The sequence below is a fragment of the Falco peregrinus genome, chromosome Z, assembly GCF_023634155.1.
Source record: "Falco peregrinus isolate bFalPer1 chromosome Z, bFalPer1.pri, whole genome shotgun sequence".
In the NCBI taxonomy this organism is placed as follows: domain Eukaryota; kingdom Metazoa; phylum Chordata; class Aves; order Falconiformes; family Falconidae; genus Falco; species Falco peregrinus.
In genome coordinates, this window is record NC_073739.1 from 59,050,689 (window position 1) to 59,072,078 (window position 21,390).

At 38.8% G+C, this 21,390-nt stretch overlaps 1 protein-coding gene across 7 annotated transcripts in view; it reads left to right on the forward strand.

The window, feature by feature from the left end:
* The window catches only part of IQGAP2 (IQ motif containing GTPase activating protein 2), a 127,915-nt gene that overhangs the window by 105,430 nt on the left and 1,095 nt on the right, over positions 1-21,390 (forward strand). For all 7 annotated transcript variants that reach the window (XM_055790519.1, XM_055790523.1, XM_055790521.1 and 4 more), the window contains 17 exons: positions 283-354; positions 520-589; positions 907-1,115; positions 1,851-2,000; positions 2,774-2,937; positions 3,569-3,793; positions 4,401-4,541; positions 4,872-4,956; positions 6,555-6,787; positions 8,904-9,036; positions 11,643-11,745; positions 12,614-12,755; positions 16,422-16,509; positions 17,361-17,573; positions 18,894-19,054; positions 19,870-20,013; positions 20,950-21,058. In XM_055790519.1, the coding sequence (XP_055646494.1) occupies positions 283-354; positions 520-589; positions 907-1,115; positions 1,851-2,000; positions 2,774-2,937; positions 3,569-3,793; positions 4,401-4,541; positions 4,872-4,956; positions 6,555-6,787; positions 8,904-9,036; positions 11,643-11,745; positions 12,614-12,755; positions 16,422-16,509; positions 17,361-17,573; positions 18,894-19,054; positions 19,870-20,013; positions 20,950-21,058 (2,442 nt within the window). The remainder of the gene's footprint in view (positions 1-282; positions 355-519; positions 590-906; positions 1,116-1,850; positions 2,001-2,773; positions 2,938-3,568; positions 3,794-4,400; positions 4,542-4,871; positions 4,957-6,554; positions 6,788-8,903; positions 9,037-11,642; positions 11,746-12,613; positions 12,756-16,421; positions 16,510-17,360; positions 17,574-18,893; positions 19,055-19,869; positions 20,014-20,949; positions 21,059-21,390) is intronic.

Sequence of the window (21,390 nt, forward strand, 5' to 3'; positions counted from 1 at the left end):
GAGACTGGTTTACAACTGAGAGCTGAGACTTGAAGGTAGAAATTACTTCCAAAAATAATACAACACACGACTGGTAGACCCTTGAACTCAACTTGCTCTTTCAGTTGAAGTCCATTAATCTGGTCACAGGACTGTTGGAGTTTAGTGATACAGTCATTTATGGTCCCAAGCAGGAGAGAACAGTGTGTGGAAGAGGGCTGTTGGAAGCAAGTTTCATACACACACAGAGAACAGTTTGTGCAATGTCTGTTAAGGTTTTCTTAAATTTTATTTAATTTTCAGATTCAGTCATGGGTCAAAATGTGGCTAGCAAAGACAGCTTACAGGAAACGGCTGCAATACTTCAAGGATCATGTAAGTCCTTTTTCTCCATTTTGAATGTGAAGCATTAAAGTAGGGTAACATGACAGCAAGGGCAGTTTTGGGAATCTTGGGGAAGAGGGTGAAGGTTCTGCAGGGTGTTTCTGAGCAGAAATGCATCCTAACTAGATTCTTTTGCTTAATGTTGGTCCCTTCCAGAGTGACCAAATTGTGAAGATACAAGCGTTTCTCAGAGCAAACAAAGCCAGGGAGGACTACAGAACACTAAGTAAGTGGTAACAGTTGAATGTTGTATATTTGGGAAATAGTATGCTACTGTGTTCAATCATTTTTTAAAAACTTTCACCTGGGATTTCTGTCTCCTGTTCTCTTTCAAAAGCAGGTGTGTTTGTAAATAAATTGGTTTACAGCTGAAACTGAAAAATTTTGGGTAGCTGTACTTAAACAGTATGACAAAAACATTGCTTTAATTAGCATAACCTTCTCTCTGCAGTTCCAAAACTTTATGCACAGCAACAGTTTCCTGGGGGGTTTAGGGGTGTTCACTATTATGTCAACTAACAAGCCTATTTACTTCAACTACAGTTGGTGCTGAAAATCCACCCTTGGCTGTCCTGCGCAAATTTGCCTACCTCTTGGACCAAAGTGACTTAGACTTTCAAGAAGAACTAGAAGTAACAAGGTTAAGGGAAGAAGTGGTTACAAAAATTCGATCCAATCAACAGCTGGAGAAGGACTTGAACTTAATGGATATAAAGATTGGACTGCTGGTGAAAAACAGAATCACTCTTCAGGTCAGCAGGCTCTGTTCAGACTCCCTTGGTAGAATGCACTGAGCACTTCCATGTGTTGAGGGAGCTCAGGATTTACACAATCACAGCATGGCTGAGGCTGGAGGAGACCTCTGGAGGTCACCTGGTCCAACCCCCATGCTCAAGCACTGCCACCCAGAGCAGGTTGCCCAGGACCATGTCTAGACAGCTTTTGAATGTATCCAAGGGTGGAGACTCCACAACCTCTCTAAGTAACCCGTGCTAGTGCTTGGTTGCCCTCAATTAGTTAAAATACTCCTGGTAAATTAAATTTCTTTGTGTGTCTTAATCTTCTGAAAATACTTTGTGGTAGATGTTGTGTTGCCCTGAGTGGTAAGTCAGTTTGCTACTGAATGTCACTCTTAGTTTTGCTACTTGTGGGTAACAGCAATTGCTTGGCAGATTTTAAGCATCTTTTCTGTGGTAGAATAGACTAGACTTCTAATCATATTTGAGAGCTTGTTTGTTAACTAAATGATGAATGAATCTGTATGTGAGATCAGGTTTCCCAGTTCGTCATTGTTGGCAAGCCGTACTGGTGACAAGGAAAAGATGTTCAAAAGACTGGTTAGTGAATAGAGCCGTAAAATATACAAAGCTGCCAATGAAGGCCCTGCGAGGAATATTGCATTTAACATAGTTGGGAAAATGTAATTTTCTCCCATTTGCCTGTTCTGTGAATATATATAATACAGACTTTCAATTGTCTGTCTGCAGGATGTGGTACTGCACAGCAAGAAACTTAACAAAAAGAGCAAAAGCCAGCTGGAAGAGATGGTTATGGTTGACAAACAGGGCATCAAAGGTTTGAGTAAAGAGAGAAGAAAGAAACTGGAGGCTTATCAACATTTATTCTACCTTTTACAGGTAAATCATAATGTAAAAATTAACGTGGCAGTAAATTGCTAAAGAAAATCTAGAAATATATTTCTTGCTTTGTTTTAGTGATTATGAAAAGATTTCCATAGTAGTATGCAGACTGCAGCAAATACTATGATTGACTTCTAATATTTCCTGTAATTAAAGAAAGCAAGGATTTTCTCAAACTGTGTGAGAAATATACCTTCTTTTCTTTCTTGAGAATAACTTCAATCTGTATGGAAGCCAAAGACAAATGTTTTCCTCCATATATCTTTTGTCCATGTAAATTACTGTCACTACTACTGTGTGTTATATGGAGTGGGAAAGAAGTTGCATGCTACGCAGCTGACAGCATATACTGCATCTGTTATTGTGCTCTTTTTACCTCACTGAAGTTTTTCAAGAAGAATTTTAGATCTTCCTAGGGCAGATGTTCTCTAATACTTAAAAGGACATGTAGTATGCAATGTCACCTTGGTAGACAGCCACTGTCATTTGGTAAATTATCATTGTCATCAGACATATAGACCTGATGCACAGAGGTACTCTTTGGAGACTACAGATAAAATCCTTATTGGTGCTATTCACACTTACCTAACTGCAGTATTCAGTGTGTTTTCTGCATTAGGATTTGGAAAAAGTAAAGCCAGTGTGGAAAAGTGACATATATGGGAGTCAACATAAATGATTTTGGTGTTGACAAATGTAGAGAGCTGCCCCACAGGTGGGGGGTAGTTTGTCCTGGACAATAGTATTTACATCACTTGTTTGTTTTGTAGACTAACCCCACATATCTGGCGAAGCTGATTTTCCAGATGCCACAAAACAGATCAACCAAGTTTATGGATACAGTCATCTTCACTCTATACAACTATGCCTCCAATCAAAGAGAAGAATATCTGCTTCTCAAACTCTTCAAAACTGCTCTAGAAGAGGAGATAAAGTATGTGCACTCGCAAGAAGACTTAAGTTAATTTGTGTTGCAGACAGTTCGAATAGGTAGACCAGATACACACCTAAAATAATCTGATGGTTAATCTTTAAACTGCTGTAAAATTGTATGCCTATTTTTCTTACTAGATAAATTAATTTTCAAGGTAACTTATTTGCTTTCTCAAGCCATTTGCAATTCAGGAAAAAATTCTATGGTGGACAATATTTTTGTATGGAAAAAATCACTTAAAAAAACCAGACACTAGTGTTTCTTGGTTTTGTGCTTGAGTATCTAAGGGTGGAGAAAGTCTTTTCTTTCTCTGCGTGAATGTGTGTTCTGTAAGTGGAGACTGGTGGCTTATCCTGAAAAAACAGTATCTTATGCCCTGAACAGGTATTTGGTTCTGAATCAGTTATATATTAGCTGCCACTAACTATGCTATGTTCCAGGGACATTATTATAACACATATAGAATTCAGGCAGTAGTTTCTATAATTTTGTTTTATATGAAAGGCTAAGAAATAGACTGTGTAAACATGTTTCAACATGGAAACAGGGTAATTTAAAAAGAGTGGGTTTTGAAAACATGGATAACTGCATACACAGGTCAGATCTGAGAACTGTTTTGTCCTTGATACAGCTCTAAGGTAGACCAGATACAGGATATTGTTACTGGAAACCCTACTGTCATTAAGATGGTCGTCAGCTTCAATCGAGGTGCTCGTGGACAGAACACTCTGCGCCAGCTCCTAGCCCCGGTGGTGAAGGAGATCATGGAGGACAAGTCCCTTGTAATCAACACTAGTCCTGTGGATGTGTACAAGTCATGGGTAAACCAGCTAGAAATGCAGACTGGTGAGGCCAGGTGAGTGAGGAACCTGGGCATGCTGTACCATTTAAATGCTTGAGGGATCCCTCAGTTCTGGTCTCCCTTCCCTTCTCTGACAAATTGCACTTGCCCCCATGCATCCCTTCTCCATTTTCCTGCAGCACAATGAGAGGTTTTGGGGATAGATGCTTAAAACACAGGTACTTCTACCTGTTGTGAACAACAAAGGGATCACTTCCCTGGTCATGAACTTCTAAACATCAATTACTTAATCTTTGTAAGTGTAGTAGACTATGCCATGGAAGAACTTACAGCCTTTTCCCCAGGTTTAATAACAGTATGTTAGTAGTGTCCCAGGTTTTTGAGGAGCTGTGCTGGGACTGAGATGCGGAGATGCAGGCCTTGGATTAGGATTCCCCTTTTGTATTTAAGGGAAGGTACATGATGGTGTGTGCACCCCCACCTAAACAAACTGCCCCCCTCCACAAAAAGGAAGGTTATGCACCTGAGGCTTTTGTTAGCCTATTTCAACTGTATTTGTCTGACTTTTTTTCCAATTCACTTATGGCTCCTATGAAGCAAAAATAAATGCCTTTTATTCTCAGATACATTTATCCTGGTTTAATATCTGTTTGTTTTGCAGCAAATTGCCATATGATGTAACCACAGAACAAGCATTAACACACAGAGAAGTGGTCAATAAACTGGAATCATCAATTCAGAGTTTGCGAGCAGTAACCGACAAAGTTCTCACATCCATATTCTTTTCTCTCAATATGATGCCGTAAGTGCTGAGTTAAGAGTCTCCAAGCTGCAGTTCATGTGCACAGTGAAGTTTCACTTGAAACTCAGTGGAGATCCTGTCAAATTCCACGGCATATGATATGTGCCTCTCTGCTGACTTTCCCAGTAGAGGGAGTGGTTTCTCCACTTCTGCTCTGCTTTAGCAGCCTCTTGAGCTTCTCGTACTTGAAACTTGTGTTTTCCGTTACCATCTTGCTTTGTGTTTTAAGTGGCTAGGGAAAAAGCCATTAACTTGGCTGACTAGAAAATAATTATTGTGTTTCATCTAAGTCTTTCCAATATTTCTCCTTTTCATCTGTTCTACACATAGTTACGGAATGAGATATATAGCCAAAGTTCTGAAGAGCTCGCTCCATGAGAAATTCCCAGATGCAACAGAAGATGAACTATTAAAGGTAGGCTTCTGAGGGAAAACTGCCAGCACCTTGTTCTTTTAATGCCGAATGGGATTTTTGTTGACACTTTAGCATTCTAAGGAACTGAGAATACCAGCATTTACTGACAGAATTTGGCACTTCTTGAGTTGAAAAGAGGTGATGGAACGGGAGGAGAAGGGAACTCTTTTGCCTCAACCTAGCTACTTTAGTCTGGGTGCTCAGCAATTCTTACAGAAAACAGTGCCCAACCTGTTCTGGATAGTAATTGTTCTCAGAAGGTTGGAGTTCATCTGAATCATCTAGGCGTTTGGTTTTGTACTATGGTCTTTACCACCAGCAGTCCTTTCATGAGACCGCTGTGGTCTTTTTCTTCTTTTCTCCCCCTTGCCTGTAGTTGTTAACATATTAAAAAATAATTCGTTTTAAAATTGTGTTAATATTTAAATAGAATGAGAAAGGGCTTTAAAACAAAATTTCAAGTAGATCATTACATTACTTAAAAAGCTTGTAAGTTTTAGAAATGACATTTGTACAGACTGAAAGTAAAGTGTAAGTGATAAGCGCAGTACCAGCAACTGATCATCGCTAACCAACCACAGCCATGGTGCCTTTTCAGTGGGGTTAGGGGCATTGCTCCATGAGCTTTCCAGCCAGCTGAGAGACTGACAACTCTCTCAAATTAGAACTATTTGCACTTTAGTAAAGATGCTTTCGTTAGTGTTTAATGACACGGTCCTAAAATTACAAAGTATTCATTTCAATACAACTTCCTTACTACTCCTCAAAAAGATACTGTTCGGTGTTTAAAAAATATCTCCTGATGCCTAAAAGACCTCAGACTTCTCAGCTGAAAAACTAATTCTGCTCTTTTGTGTTTTAACAATGCATTGGAAATCCTTGCAAGTACCATTTATGGGGTCCTTCCATCCATCACTCCAGCAACACAGATTAAGGCATTGCTCAATTTATAAAAAAAAAAAAAACTAAATAGCAAATAGATCATAAGGCACCCAACTGAAAGCCTTTAAATGTGTAAGTTGGAAGTTCTGCAGGTGACCACATGTAAGCTAAGGCAAATTGCAGAAAGTTCTGCCTGTTTCTGAGGTCAGAAATGATTTGAAGCCACCATCTGCATAATACAAGTTACAGTAACTTCATTATAGAAATTGCAGTTTGGAAAAATCTGTTCTCTAGTCTTTTAGGGCTGCATGCAGTCCTCATAAAAAACTGTGTTCCTTGTCAATGAATGCATTAGCTGCTGGCCTGTATCTGTTGCACTTCAGAGAACGAGCCTCTAGAGCTGATCCTTGCTAAATCTAGAAGAGTTGTATTTATCTTTATTATTCAGCTCAATGCATTGCATTAGCTGACCTAAAGTAAGCACCAAATTGAAATGTCATTGTAAAAGTCCATAACTGATGTTTGCAGTTGTAAGAGGCACATCTTACAAAGCATCACAGGTTCTTTCAGTTAGGCACACAGGTAACGCATATGTCTTAGGGGTGGTTCTAGCACTGGTTCCTGTGGTCTAAGTCAGAAGTAAAAATGACTGATCATGTTTTGTAAAATGTAATTCTGTATGCAAAGGGAAGATATCTTGATTTTTTTTCTTTTAGATTGTGGGCAATCTCCTGTACTATCGTTACATGAACCCTGCCATTGTTGCTCCTGATGGTTTTGATATAATTGATATGACAGCTGGGGGTCAGATACACTCTGACCAGAGGAGGAACCTAGGCTGTGTTGCCAAAGTCCTTCAGCACGCTGCTTCTAACAAACTCTTTGAAGGAGAGAGCGAACATCTATCCTCTATGAACACCTACCTCTCACAGACATACCAGAAGTTCAGGTATGCAAAGCCCTCACAAGCATCTATACAGTAAGAGCTCTGCTCTAGGATGTGTAAGGCAGGTAGACTCCTTATGTGTAGGAATTCCTTGCTCAAAGTTAAAAATGTTCAGTGATCTGCCATAGAGAGCTCCTCACTGCTGAGGAAGCTGAAGTGGGAGTAACAGGCTGTGTTTCTGCTTGAGTATTACTTTGAGAACTGGTAATCTCTGCTGGCTTGGTTGCAGTAAGGCTTCCTTACTGCAAACACATTGTGAGAGCTGCGTGGGGTGATACATTATCCAGCAGAAATTACGTGTTCTTTGTGTCAGGAGGACAGCTGAATGTTTTGTCAGAAGAACAAAGCTATTGGTCAAGAAAAAGCTGTGGGTTTTGTTTTTATTCTTTCATCTTTGCCGAGAGATTCCACACAGATCTTATTCTTTCATCTTGCAGTCATAGGAAATAGCATGTTTTGCTATACTCTGGGACACTAGTTCTTTGGGATTATTGCCTATCTTTTTGGGTGATTATTATTAGCTTGAAGTGTTCTTAAGCTTTGTGACAAACTCACTTTCAGAACTTCTATCTTTAGTGTCTGCCCTTCATGAAAGCAAATGCACTGTTCACATAAAGGGTTTCCTTGTGAGATTTGCCATAAATACAGACAGTTAAAATTAGTCATTCTGTTTAATGAAGTATTTAAGGGCGTGATATTGTAAGCATGAAGAAACAATAGGGTAGAAAGTGTTTTAGCAATAATAACAAATGCTTATGAAAGAGAGAGCCTACTCTAGTTAGCCCCTTGATCACTACAAAAGGAAGAATTCCTCCCCTAATTAAGCCAACTTTATATGAAGCTGAGTCTCTGCGTGATTGTGCTCTGCACTTTAACTAAACCCTTCACAAACACCAACAGTGCTCTTAGCTGCCTGTTCTGCTTGTGCTCACTCAGCAACTGCAATTGCAATGCTAGCTGTGTTAAAAGCTAGCAGCCCTACCTAGATCTTTTCCTATGCATTTATTACCTTCTGCAGGAAGTTGTCCAAACCCTTCTTAAACCTTCGAGATGATCTACCTCCACAATCTCCTGATGAAGCAATAATCAGTATTGTGCTACCTGTCAGTTAAACCAGTGCTTGCTTTCATTTATTTGAAATTAATATTTTCATGCTAGTTGGATTGCATACCCCCTTGTCCCACCGCTGTGATTTTGTACGACATTATCATATTGCTCAGATTTTCCTCTCCAAACTGAGGAGTCCTAGGTTTTAGGTTTGTTTGGTTTGGGTTTTTTTTTTAATACCAAATTTAAAGGTTCTCTGAACCTGAAATGTGCATCCTTATCAGCAGCACAGGGCTGGCACAGTGAAGGCAGGACAGCTCCTGCAGCATGCCTGTAGGCCTCATCTAAAACTCTTTCTCCCAGGTGCTCCAATTCAGGTCCTCTTTGGGAAACAAAGCAGTCCTCTGATGGGAGGACCTTGCTGTGTCTTGGCTGCCTGTGCATATCCCTGGAGCTGTCAGTAGCCTGGATACACACCTCTTGTCTTGGGAAGCAGGTCTCAGGTCCATGTACATGCTAGTCATGTCAAAGTAACACTTCAACCACACTGCGTTTTTCCCTCTGAAGATTCTTGCATTCATAAACAATACTACACTTCCTGTCAGTTTGAGCAGCTCAGTTTGAGTAACAGCAAATTAAATATTTGTATGCACAGTGGTAATTATGTGCAGCTATTTCAAATAATTTCTTCTTGGCATGCTTCACACTACCAAGTGCCTTCATAAAACTGGAGGGTGTCTCTGGGGAAATCCTTTTGTATCTTCTAGAGCACTAAATACAGATTTCTCTAGGTGTTTAAAATTTACATTAAAATATTGCATTTCATTGAATAAGAAGATAAGAAAATTACCTTTAAAACAATCTTCCTCCAGCTGTACAGGAAAGACAGGCATTTTTGTTGTTGTATAAATGTGTTGCTTCCTTTAAAAGGTTCCTTTAGAAACCAAGTGTATACTGCAGGTTGTAAGAGGAATATAATGCATGTCAAAGATCTGATTGTGGGTTTTTTTATGTTACAGGTTAACTGAGTTTATAGGGGATAATTATTGAAGTATTTCTAATTTTCTCTTAGGAATTTTTTTCAAGCAGCATGTGATGTTCCTGAACCAGAGGAGAAATTCAATATTGATGAATATTCTGACATGGTGACCCTTAGCAAACCTGTCATATACATCTCCATTGAAGAAATTATCAATACCCATTCAGTAAGTCAATGAAAATACACTACTCAGACTAAAGTGCACAGATTATTAAACATTTGCAACAGTCTCTGGGGAAGCTTAGTATTCATTCTCCCTTTTGACATAATTTCTTCAGTTCGTGTCTGGAATTCAGTATTAGATTGCATTTTTCCTAGAAGACTGCTTCCATGTAAAAGCATCATCTCAAATGACATTTATATATATATAAAAAATATAACATTTTCTGATAGAAGGGAGGAACATTTTTGTTCTAATCTAGTGTGACACTTCTATTTATACTTAAAAATACTTTCTTGTCTTGGCTAAGAAAGTGATGCCAGTTTGAAGAAGCTCCTTTGACTGTGGGAACAGAGGAAAAGTCAGTGTATTTCATGACTGGAATTCTGTCATATGTTTTGTTGGAAGCAGATGCAAATGTCTGATTTGGAAGGACTGAGCTGTGGCATCCTGCCAGTTCTTTATCGTGGGTAAAGAACAGATTAACTGCTGTCTGTAGTATGACTCATTAGGGTGTAAGTTAAATGTCTACCACATGGTCTTTTTAAAGCTGGGATATTACTATCTGTTTCCTGGCTTGCAAACTGTTCCCTGCCCCGCCTTACCACCCCAAAAAGAACTTACCACAAATATTGTCAGATACACTATAGAAAAGGTAGAATACCTAACTCCCACTACACCATAATCTAAGTCAGCTTTATTCAAGTCAAAACTAATAGCCTAAAAACCTATTTTCTGGATTGCCTTTATGCCTATTCTTTCTTTTAATTTTTTAAGGCATAGACTTATGTCTGCATGTTTATGATCAGAGCTTACATTTAAACACTAGCGTTGCTCAAATATTCCTTTTAGTGGGTCTGTTGCATGTCTAGTATGTTATTTGATCTTAATGTCACAGAGCATTGCTATGCAATTTTATATTAGCTAATAAAATACTCTACAAAATATGAGGTAATTATTTGCCAAACAAAGGAGGTCAAGGAAATGGTCTTTTTTTGATAACATGACTACATGCACTTGCCTGCTTAGAGCAAACAAGCAAATAGTTCTGAAGACCACGGTATTATCTGTGTGCAGTACATTTACCAGTTGATTCTCCTTGTCATGTGCCACCTGTTCCACCAAACCACCTCTGGGAGCCTAAGCCTGAGTTGTCTGCTCACACTGCACTGTTCCTGCAAATGTAAATTAAAACTTCCATTTTGGTCATACAGCTCAAAAATACCCCTAGTTTGAATAACAGGAGATGCATAAACAGTTTGTCATGTGTAGCTCAGCTTCAGAAGCTGTTCTCAAATCTGCCCTCTGTCATCATCTTCCAAGGCACTTGCCTAAACTTAATTTTCATTGCACACTCTGTAGGATGTGGCTGGAATGAGGGAACTGCTGCATTCACCAGCTCAGGTTTTTTAGTTCTTCCCCATGTATCTCTTGGCTTTGCCCCAGAGAATTTGTCCTGTGAATGTCTCTGTCACTCTGTGCTTGTATGGCATCAAGCACAGTGAAGCTCTAATGAGTACATACAGTGTTTCTCAGCAGTTCCCACAGTATCATGGTCAACATTATGTACAGTGTGGGGTAACTGCTGCACATAAACTTTTTTAAAACAAGTTAACGGTTATGGACTTAAGCTCACTGTGTCTTATAAGTATGTCTGGAATGCCTTTCTTTTCTTGACGTACGCCTTCTAGTTGTCATTGAGTTTCTAGTAGCCAGTAACTTTTGAAGGACTATAACTTGCAGTGTTTAAAGTACTTGGAATCCTGGCATTTTTGCCTACTGTGCATGCTTTGCTGAAGCTAAATTTCAGTGAAGCTTAGTGACACTACATCTTTCCATCTGTCTTCCACACAGGGAATATTGCTTTTATGGGTAGTGGACTGTTGAATCTAGCCATCACTAATGTTGCTGGCTTTATTTAAGCCAGCATGATGTTACTTTTCTTACAGATAGCAAGGGCCTGTTTTCAAGAAAATGTAACTGCCCCATTCACGGTCTTCATTAATTTGGCTTACCAGTATTTTTGTGGCTTAAAGTTTTGAGAATGTGCCCAGGTATGGAAGTTATTGTGCATATGTTCACAAATCTCCTGCAACTTCTAAGTCTATTAGGTGTTGCATAGCTGGCTTCTCACTCACAAAATATAGTAATTTTTGAACGGTATCACGGATACAGTTGTAAGGTACTGGAGTGGATATACAGAAAAAATATGTATCTTTCTGTGGACCAACAACCCAGTCTTCATTCCTTTGTGTGCTTAGTTCAGGATGCAGGCTGAGATGCTCTACTTGGGATTATCACCCTTTACTCTGTGGTACTTCATTAGTCCTAAAGGCAAATTTTAACCTTCTGCTTAGCTGTGATGTTCAGCACTCCAGAGACAATTGACAGAGGAGCATGGCAAGCTGTTTTATGGCAAGAACAATTCATAGTCTGGAACTGAGCATGCTTCCCCACTTTGGGTCCTCCTTAATCCTAATCACACTAAGTCTGTATTTTTCAGTGTTTAGTCTCCAGATTTATTTACAAGTATAAACACACTGGGAATGCTGGGTGGTTTTTTTGTTGGGGCTTTTTTTGATGATGATGACTTTATTAACATTTGTTTATAGCTACTATTAGAACACCAGGATGCCATTGCTACTGAGCCGAATGACCTGCTGAACGAATTGCTGGAAGGGCTGGGACCTGTTCCTGATGTAGAGTCTTTCCTAGGTATACAGTTCTTCTTCTTTAAGGTTAACTTCACCCTCGGGGCAGAGTTAAACAAGAGCTTGATTTAAATACTCTTGCCACCCATGGTGAAAGCTGCTTCATTTACTATAGTTCTTTTCTGAACACTAATTGTAACATTGCTCCTTATAGTTGAACCTTCTTCTAACAGCACTATTCACTCAAAGATTATGTGATTCAAAATCTAAACATCAATGTTTCAAGCAGAATGATCCAGTTGTGTTGAAGCTGCAGACAGAAAACAAGTAATTTTAATAACTTGACCTTTTTCTTGTTAATATGTGCTAGAAACTTACAAAAACTGCACAGGGAATTCTTAAAACAGCCATTTCTTATTTTTACTCAATTATCCAAATAAAAATGAAGTTTTAAAAATCATGCAAACGTATTAGTTATAAGGAAAATTTGTGACTGATATTAGTTTGCCTTTATTGTAGTAAGATGTAAAGCATTCAGAAAGTAGCTAGGATGTCATGGGTAATACCAGCTTCCAAGTTATAGCTGCTACTCTTTAATTTTTCACTACCACTGCATGTTAGTACAAAGGATCTTAAATTGTTTGTACTCTTCTTTGAGAAGAAATGCGAATCTCTTGCACATCAGTAGATGAAAAGCAAGAATTGGTGGCAATTCCAAAATATTCTATCTGGGCTTATAAATAGCTACCTTATGGTATTGATCATTCAATGCCCCAAAAAAAAGAATGCTTCTAAATCATAGGAATGGGTGTGCTATTTAAAATACTGAATATTTCTGATGACTTACACTGATTTATCTATGTTCTTGTTCACTTCATGCATTGAATCATGGGAAAGTTGGCAGACTTGAAGTAAAATATGTTTCCTTACAGGGGAAGGAGCTGTTGATCCCAACGACCCCAACAGGGAAACCACACTGAATCAACTTGCAAAAACAGAGATTTCACTATCTCTGACAAGCAAATATGAGTTACGAGAAGGTGAAGATCAGGATCTCAAAAACCTGATGATAAAGTAAGTTTTGCTCAAAAAACTATATTCTGGCTACGCTTTTTGTCTGGTTTGTTGGTGGGTTGCTTTTTTTAAAAGAAGGTTGCTTCTACCCTGCTGCCCTGCCTGTGCACATTTCTTAAGTGCTGAATGTACTCAGTTTTCAAAAGCCAGTTTGTGTTCAGTCCTGCTCAAATGTCTGCAAAAGTCAGAGAAACTGTCCATTCTTCCAGAAAGATAAATGTACTGCCACTTGTATTTTGGAGCATGACCGGATCATTATCTAACCTAGTAAGTACTCTTCCACGAAGCTGTCAAAGTGTTCTGCTTTAAAACACCACAGCCTTGGGAAAGCAGAGATGAAAAGCTGTCTAGCCTTGTAAGTGACAGACAATATTACACTGTCCTCTCCTCCCCCTTAAAGGAAAACACATCCCTGACACACTGCCATCAGGCATCTGAACAGGATGTGACTGTCACTTCAGCAGGAATAGCGCATACTTTTATCCACGGAAAGAAAACTGTGTTTATTCAATTTGGTGAATTAAGAAATGGTAACTGGGCTACCCTGGGATATAGGCTACTTCACAGTTGAAAATGTTTTTATAAAAGCCCTTAGTATCAAATTATTGGCACCCTTCTTTTGAAGTTATTTTAAGCTGTCCAGAATAAGCAGTGGCGTATTTAAGATCCTGGCGCTTCCTGAACCAAAGGAGGGAGAATGGGAGGCTGCTGTCCTCTATTACTAGGCTTACTTTTACCCCACAAGTGTGAAGGTTAGAAGTTCCCTTTAAAAGGAAATACAGCATAAGGATTTTACACTTCTGCAAGCACTAGGACTGTAGACAGAGGCTGTAATTCAACTCTAACCTGTTAGGGGTCTTTTTCCAAATCAAGAATCAGTAAACTGAATTTACTAGGTAGTATGTGAAGCATTACTTCTGAAGAAAGTTCTTAGCTAGGATGTCTGTAGTAAGTAGTGCAATTTCTATAAAAGCCATAAAGGCCTGTTTCATTTTGGTTTTTTAAACTGAGTTTTTTCTGTAACTTGTCAAATATAATTTGAGATCTAAAGGAAAGGGACAGCAATGACAGTCAAACCAAAACTGTGTTAGTCACTTGGTGTTCCAGAGACCAAGGCTCTAGAGTTTTTCCCAGGCTGGTTTTGTAATAAGAATGCCTGCTGCTATCACTTAAAAAAAAAAAGTGCTTCCTGTCCTTCTTTCCTCTGTGTAGGAGTAAAATGCTACTCCTTAATGGAATCCCTAAAAACATGCAAAATCAAGGCCAAAAGAAATGTCTTTAATTCTGTGCACTGTGTGGAAATAATGTTGAAACAATAGCATGAGAATAGCAAAAGAATTTTTTATCCAGAGAAGGGCAAGGAAGCTGATGAAGGATCTGGAGCACAAGTCCTATAAGGAGTAGCTGAGGGAACTGGGGCTGTTAAGCCTGGAGAAGAGACTCGGGGAGGATCTTACTGCTCTCCACAACTACCTGAAAGGAGGTCGTAGGCAGGTGGGGGCTGGTCTCTTCTCCCAGGTAACAAGCCGCAAGACAAGATGAAATGGCCTCAAGTCACACCAGGGGAGGTTTAGATTGGGTATTAGTAAAGCTTTCTTCACTGGAAGGGGTGGTTGAGCATTGGAAGAGGCTGCCCAGGGAGGTGGTGGAATCGCCATCCCTGGAGGTGTTTAGAAAAACACATAGATGTGGTGCTTTGGGACATGATTCAGTGATGGATTTGCATTAACTGTTGGACTTTATGATCTCAAAGGTCTTTTCCAACCTAAAAGATTCTATGATTCTATAATTTCACTTCTCTATTGTATAACCATTTTCCAGTAACGTTTCTCATATTTTGAGGAAACTTAGTGAACAATCTGACAGAAGATTAATTAGCAACCTGAGTTAAATTGCAGCAGTATCAGAAGTTACTTACTGCTGCCTTTTACACAAGAGTTGTGTGAATACATATGCTTAGCTTTCCTACCTTAGCTGCAGAGGAGTCTTGCTGCAACTGTGAAGATAAAAATACTTGGGTATTAAATACTTTTAAGGTTTCTGCAAAGAGCCCTATGATTTGCTGGTAGCCCTGTCTAGAGGACTCTGCTTAAGGTGCCTGGATGTTGTGGTTTGAGTGTGCAGGTGCTGCATGCCAAGTGGCAGGTCAAGGGGGAGGCATCCAGCCCCAGGTTGGGGCGTTTCTGGAAAACAATAGAGCTGAGCAGGTTTGGTACAAGGGTATTGGAAGCTGAAGGGAGGGGAAGTGGAAATAAGCCTTGTGTCTTGTCGGCCATATCAGCACCAGTTTCTAAGGCAGTGCATAAAACACTAATGCTGTCCCATGTACATTAATGTAGGCTGCGGTGGTGACCACCAGAGACTGACAGAAATTGTCAGGCAGAGAAAGCCAGCAGTGTGTTGATGTAGTCAAAGTGAACCAGCTTTAGGAAATCTTTTTCAGTCTGTTTTGGGGTTTGATTGTTTTTGCAGTTTGGTTTTTTGGGTTTTTTTTTCCCTGGTAAAATGTAAGGGATTCCAAGGGAGTTTGGGAAGGAAATATGCATTTAACAGCAGTCCTTCAGAAGCTGTTGATTGTGCTAGAACTGCTCAGTGCACTTAGCAGCTCTGGGTGAGCAGTCTAATTTCCAGAAGGTTTAGCCGGTTTCCTCTTTAACGTGGAAGGAGCAGTGGTTTAGGTATGCCTGTGCTGTCAGTCATTCCTACCTTGCTATCCCTTTCATGGAAGCTTGGATCATACCCAAACACTGGGTGTTTTTAGAAAACATTGCCTGTATATGAGTAAACCTTTTGTGCCATTTAATTGAATTTTTTAAAACTTCCTAGTTCTGAAAATACCAAAAAAAACCCCACCAAACAATTTGTGTAGGTAATTTATCATTTTAAACCAAGTCATGAGGTTTATCACAGAAGCCTTGATCATAATTAGATATTTTCCTGTGAAACTTAAGCTGTATCTTCAAGCTTCTATGAATTTTTAAGAATGAGCTATATCTCATTTGTAACAATGTCCTCTAAATTAACAGAATTCTGCAGCAGAGTTCTTGGAAGTATTATGGATAAAGAGGCAGCAGGAATGAGATAAAGTCTTACCAAAAAACCTCAACTAGTTGACATATCAGGGTGTAGCAGCTTCCCTTTTTTAGCAAGGAAATGCTCCTCATAGGTTGCCTCTAGAGAAGTATCTGCCCTTAAATGGTGTGCATAAATGCACTGGTGTGCGTAAATGCACCGCATCAGATGTAAAATACTTTCAGAAGTTCAGCAGTTTTGAGTGTGTTCCCACTTTATTCAGTACATATGACCCTTAATGGAATCATGCATAGCTCAGGCTTTGCAAAGATGGCAAAACAGCAGATAGGAATATAATGATCATAATTAAAAACCATATGTGAGATGTTACTTGAGTTTTTATGTTAACAGTTGTTTTACTGTGCTAGTTGGTTAACTGTTTTCTAAAAAAGGGGAAGAAGTATGCATGCCTTTCTTTATTCAGACCTGTGTAGAAGTCAGATGTTCAACACTAATAAAGGAAGCTCTGAAACATAAACATTACCAAGCATCCATAATAAAGGGGGAGCTTGCTAGTTGTACAGTTGAGAAAATGAAATGCCCAAGTGATTCAGTGACAACTGTTTTGTAATATCCATGTATCCTTTTTAAAAGGACCAAAAGACTTATTGTGGATGTGATACGAACACAGCCAGGGGATACACTCTTAGAAATACTAGAAACACCAGCCACAGCACAACAGGTAAGTGCTATATTGTGCCTGTTCAGGAAAGAAGGTATATATTTTATTATAGCTATTTGAAAGACTTAACGTATCTCTAGCTTTCTTTACCACTCTGTAACAATGAAATAATTGTTGGTGGTTTTAGATTATTCAGAATCTAGAGCCTTCAAAATGTGAGACTTGCAAATTTTCTTTCACTGTATAATTGGTAACAGCTTCAGAGGAAAAGAAAAATTATGTCTTGCTGTCAGCTAGCACAACTAGAATAATACTTTTTCTTTGCATTTTTTGTAAACAGGGTCTCTTCTGTATTTCAGTGCAATCAAACCATCTGAGGTGAACCCTTCTACTAGATTTTTTTTTTCTCATGACCTCCAGAATCTTAAGTCAAGTTCCCTAACACTGAGTTTATTTGCTTAAGTAATACAAGCAAACATATGCCTGGGGAACTACTGCTGCCCTTGGCATGAGAATTGACTGGGAAAGAGCTCCCAGTTGAAGGTTTCCCTGTAGATCCTGACACACAAAGTTACATCTCAATGTGCACATTTTAGCTTACCTCAGTGTGTGCATATGTAGGGTACACCTGTGAAATCTGGACAGTTTTTCCACAACTAAATGTCAGTGAATAATCTGGCTGATTTTAGGCATATTTTGATTAACTGAAATAAACAATGAGGTGTTGTGATTAGTTACTTAAGGTATGTCAAAAGGCACAGTAAATGGAGCGCTTTCACATCATATGGTAAGGGGCAGGCTTTATTTATATCCTCTTGATTCTTGATAATCTCCTTTGAGAATTCAGTGTACTTGAATACTGAACTGTTACCATGAGCTGGAAAATAACTCTTCTGGATTTTTTTACCCAGGAATCTCAGCACTCGAAACTTGCAGAAAAACGTGCCATCTTAAATTCCAAAACTCCAGAGAAAATAAAGCACAGTCAGTCTATTTTTGAGGATGGGCAGCTACCAATAGAACAAAAGAAAAGGAAAATTCAAAGAAACCTCCGAACACTGGAACAAGCAGGTCTAGTGTCTTCAGCAACTAAGTACCAAGAAATTATAAATGAGATTGCTAAGGTAAATGGAACATACTTCCCTGTATATTGACGGGTTTTAGGCTGGCAGTGGGCCTAAATCCATTCCAGCTAGAGATGTGCAATATATAATTTCCAGAGAATACTACACTAAATCACTGAAGTATCCATACAAGGAATAAATCATCTTTGCTGAGAAAATAATTGGGAGACGATACTCTCGTGCATAACTAGCTGTACTGAATAACATGCCACTGTAATCTTTGTTATCCAGACTTGATACTGATGCTGTTTTAACTTCTCCAGTACAATGTGTTTCAGTATAGCCTTTTCTATTTTAGAAGGAATCAGAATTACCCATCAGTGTTTCAATTAATAATTAATGCAGTCTTTGTAAAGGTAAAAAAGTCTTTGAAAAACCCAACATGTTCTCTGACTGGTGTTTAACACAGATCTGCAGGGGCTGGGTAGGGCATAAGCCGAACAGCAGGCCAACATGGTGCCCATACTGAGGCTGGTAGAGCACTGGGCCTGCTGAGGACAAATAGGCAAATCCTGTTCCAAATCCACACCCGACACTGGCTGTAAGAGTCTTAGTGTATTAGACTATCTTTAATTACTCATGAGTAAATTACACATAGCTCACATGAGTGATTCACATATTATAGATACATATTTTTAAAAGTGGCAAATATTTCAATATATAAATAAGTAAATGGCTCAAGTGAGCTAAGTCTTTAATATAAGTACATCATGTTACACCTACTCTGAAGTGCTATTTTAAAGCCCTGCTCAGTTTAGGTGTCTGCATCTGCTTCCACTTAAAACAAAACCATTCTAGGTATACATTCAGTACCCCATATTTCCTACCTACAAGCCTAGATGCTTTGTTTTGAGCCATTAAGTCAATCTGAAGGTTGGGATGAGCCTTAGGACTGCAAGTTGCTTTATTTTATTTTCAACTACCTCAACTCAACCATGACCTTCAACTGAAGCTCTAGTTTAGCAGTAGCTACTTCTTACCTAGTTGAAGCCCAAGCTCTCATTTCTTAGGCCTCACACCAGGAACCAGCCATGAGAAAGCTTTCATTTATAGCATGAAGACATCTTCCTTATGTCTTCCTTGTTTGTCATGCCTTGGAGACCACAGCAGAGTTCAAGATATCACCACACATATACATAAGTAGCAATCTGATTGTTGTCTTCCATACAATCACGTAAGCCATAGTACTCACTAACATGACAGTTCATGCTTTCTCCCAGTAATTCAGTCACTTTGTATAATTACAGATTTGAATGCTAATAAGCTGAAACTTTTTAAAATTTTAAATTAACAAACAAAAAAATTAATAAATTTATTTAGGATATCCGGAATCAAAGAAGATACAGACATCATCGGAAAGCTGAACTGGTGAAACTCCAGCAGACTTTGAATGCACTTAACTCCAAGACAGCATTCTATGAAGAACAAATTAATTATTACAACACCTATATAAAAACTTGTTTAGACAACCTAACAAGAAAGTGAGTTGGAGTCATCTTGGTTTTCATATTTCAATGTGTTTTCTCAGGAGGGAGAGCAGGTATTAATCTTTAGTTGCAAGTTTTGATTCCAGCAACTGACAACACAGATTAAAAAGGTCCATGGGAGTTGTCAGTGTGACTTGAGACAAAACCTGAAAAGTAAAGTCTTGCATTTATTTAAAGGTGCCTTACAGAAACAGGCCTGAGATGTATGTTTGTTTTCAATATATTTAACTGGTGCTGTTTTGATGTCCTGCTTTGACAAGCAGCTTCAGGAAGTAAATATTGATTTTTCTTCCTTCACTAAAAGGGTCGGGGTTTGTCCTTAGAATGAAAAATGGGAAAACTGTACTTCTCAGGTACAATGCAGTTACTCAGGAGTAAGCCCCCTGCCAATGCCACTGAAGTGTCAGAATGAGAACACTTTACTTACTTGCACACTGGGAAAGCTCCTGTTCACCTCATAGATCCAAAAATGAACTCTAATGGCCAAACTTATTTAACATCTATGTCACTGTATGTTTACAAAATGCTATTTTAAAGTGATGATTGTTGACTCTTTTTGGACCAGGGTTGCATTTCACAATCAAATTTAAACATGCTAAAAACATAGTCAAAATCATTGTGAAGATGTTTAGACTATTTGCTGTGTGCTAACAATCCCTCTTAATTCTTAGATTTGTTTTGAATATTCTGTTCATTAATAGACGTTCAAGAAGGCAGAGTGAAGGAAAGCTGAATATGGCTAGAAGAGTAGCTGAAGTATAAAGACCTGGTAGAAAAGTCAAAAGCCATTTTTCGTGTTTTCTTCCCAGGAATTCATGGAGGTCAATTAAACTAGATGGAAAAGAGGAGGTGAAGGGAAGCAAAAAAACGAAGCAGGCCTCATTAAAGTACACAGCTGCAAGGCTGCATGAAAAAGGTGTCATCCTAGAAATTGAAGGTCTTCAAACCAAGCAGTAAGTGTGGTAGAAAACAATTCAGAGAATTTTCTATTCAACAGCTCCTTAAGGGGCCTGGCTTTTGTTAAAAGAAATCTTTGCAATTTCCTGTGCCACACCTAAAATTACCTCAGACTTTTAAATTCAGAAGAATGATAAAGCTTAATTGTCATAATTCATTTTTTCCCTTGTACCATACTATAAGATTACCTTGGGAAAACACCTGAATAAGCCTGTTTTGGCATTGGCTTAGGTGGAACCACTACAAATCCAGCTGCATTCTCACTCCTAATGACTGGCTTGTTAAGCAGTTGCAGCTTTTTGGTTTTTGGTTGTTGGGGTTTTTTTTATTTATTCAGCAACTGTTTTCATATAACTAAGTAAACACCTGGTTTTCTGCCCTTCCTCACTATGGCAAGGCAAATGCATATGGTGGTTCAACATGCCTTTTTTATCTATCCATTATGAGGCCGCTGTAGTGAAAATCTTCCATGCTCTGCACCCTTCCATCCATCTTCTGCATGCAAAAGAGTTTTCCAGGTTGCAGGTTTTTTTCAAGTGGGTTCTTCAGGCAAAGGAAGCCATATGAGGCAAAGTGAAACCAGAGAAGAGTGTGCACACACCTACCAGGAGACACTCAGGTGTGGCAGAAAGAAAATCTGGCTGCCTTGTCCTATGTTGTATATGCTTGGTCATCTTTTTTTCCCTGAATTTCCCACAGCCTGTTATTTTTCTCCAATACAAAAAACTTGAGAGCTCTGTATTACATACTATATGTACACCAGAAAGTCTCCCAAGACGTTGCAGTAGGGATGGGGTGGTTCATCTGACACAATTTACACTGCTTAGAGTCAAAGTTCTTTTGTGTTCTGCAGGCTTTTTCCCAAAAACTGTTTCTGGACTATAGAAACATGCACAGCATGCGTAATTAATTCCCCATGTTTTTGTTTTGAGGTTTAAGAATGTGATGTTTGATATCACACCTGGAGAAGAAGTGGGTGACTTTGAAATCAAAGCAAAATTTCTGGGGGTTGAGATGGAAAATGTGCAGCTCCATTTCCAGGTAATTTGAATTTTGTTACTTTGCTATATAGTCACAGTTGCATTTCCTCTAAATATAAACCATTCCAGATTTTTTTATTTGTATTCATGAACTATTCAATCAGCACAGAGCAGCAGATCATGTGGGTAATAACTATGTAAGTTCCATAGGACACTGGGCACAGAATTGTGTTCATGTTTACATTGGGGCAGCTGCATGAAACCAAATGCTGTGTTAGTTCAGTGGCAAGCATCAAATACAAAGAGAAAACAAAAATATACAGAAAGCAGTATTTCTTCTGTTTTGCGTTACCAACAGTCTGTAATTTGGGATCCAGAAGTCATGCAGTGTTT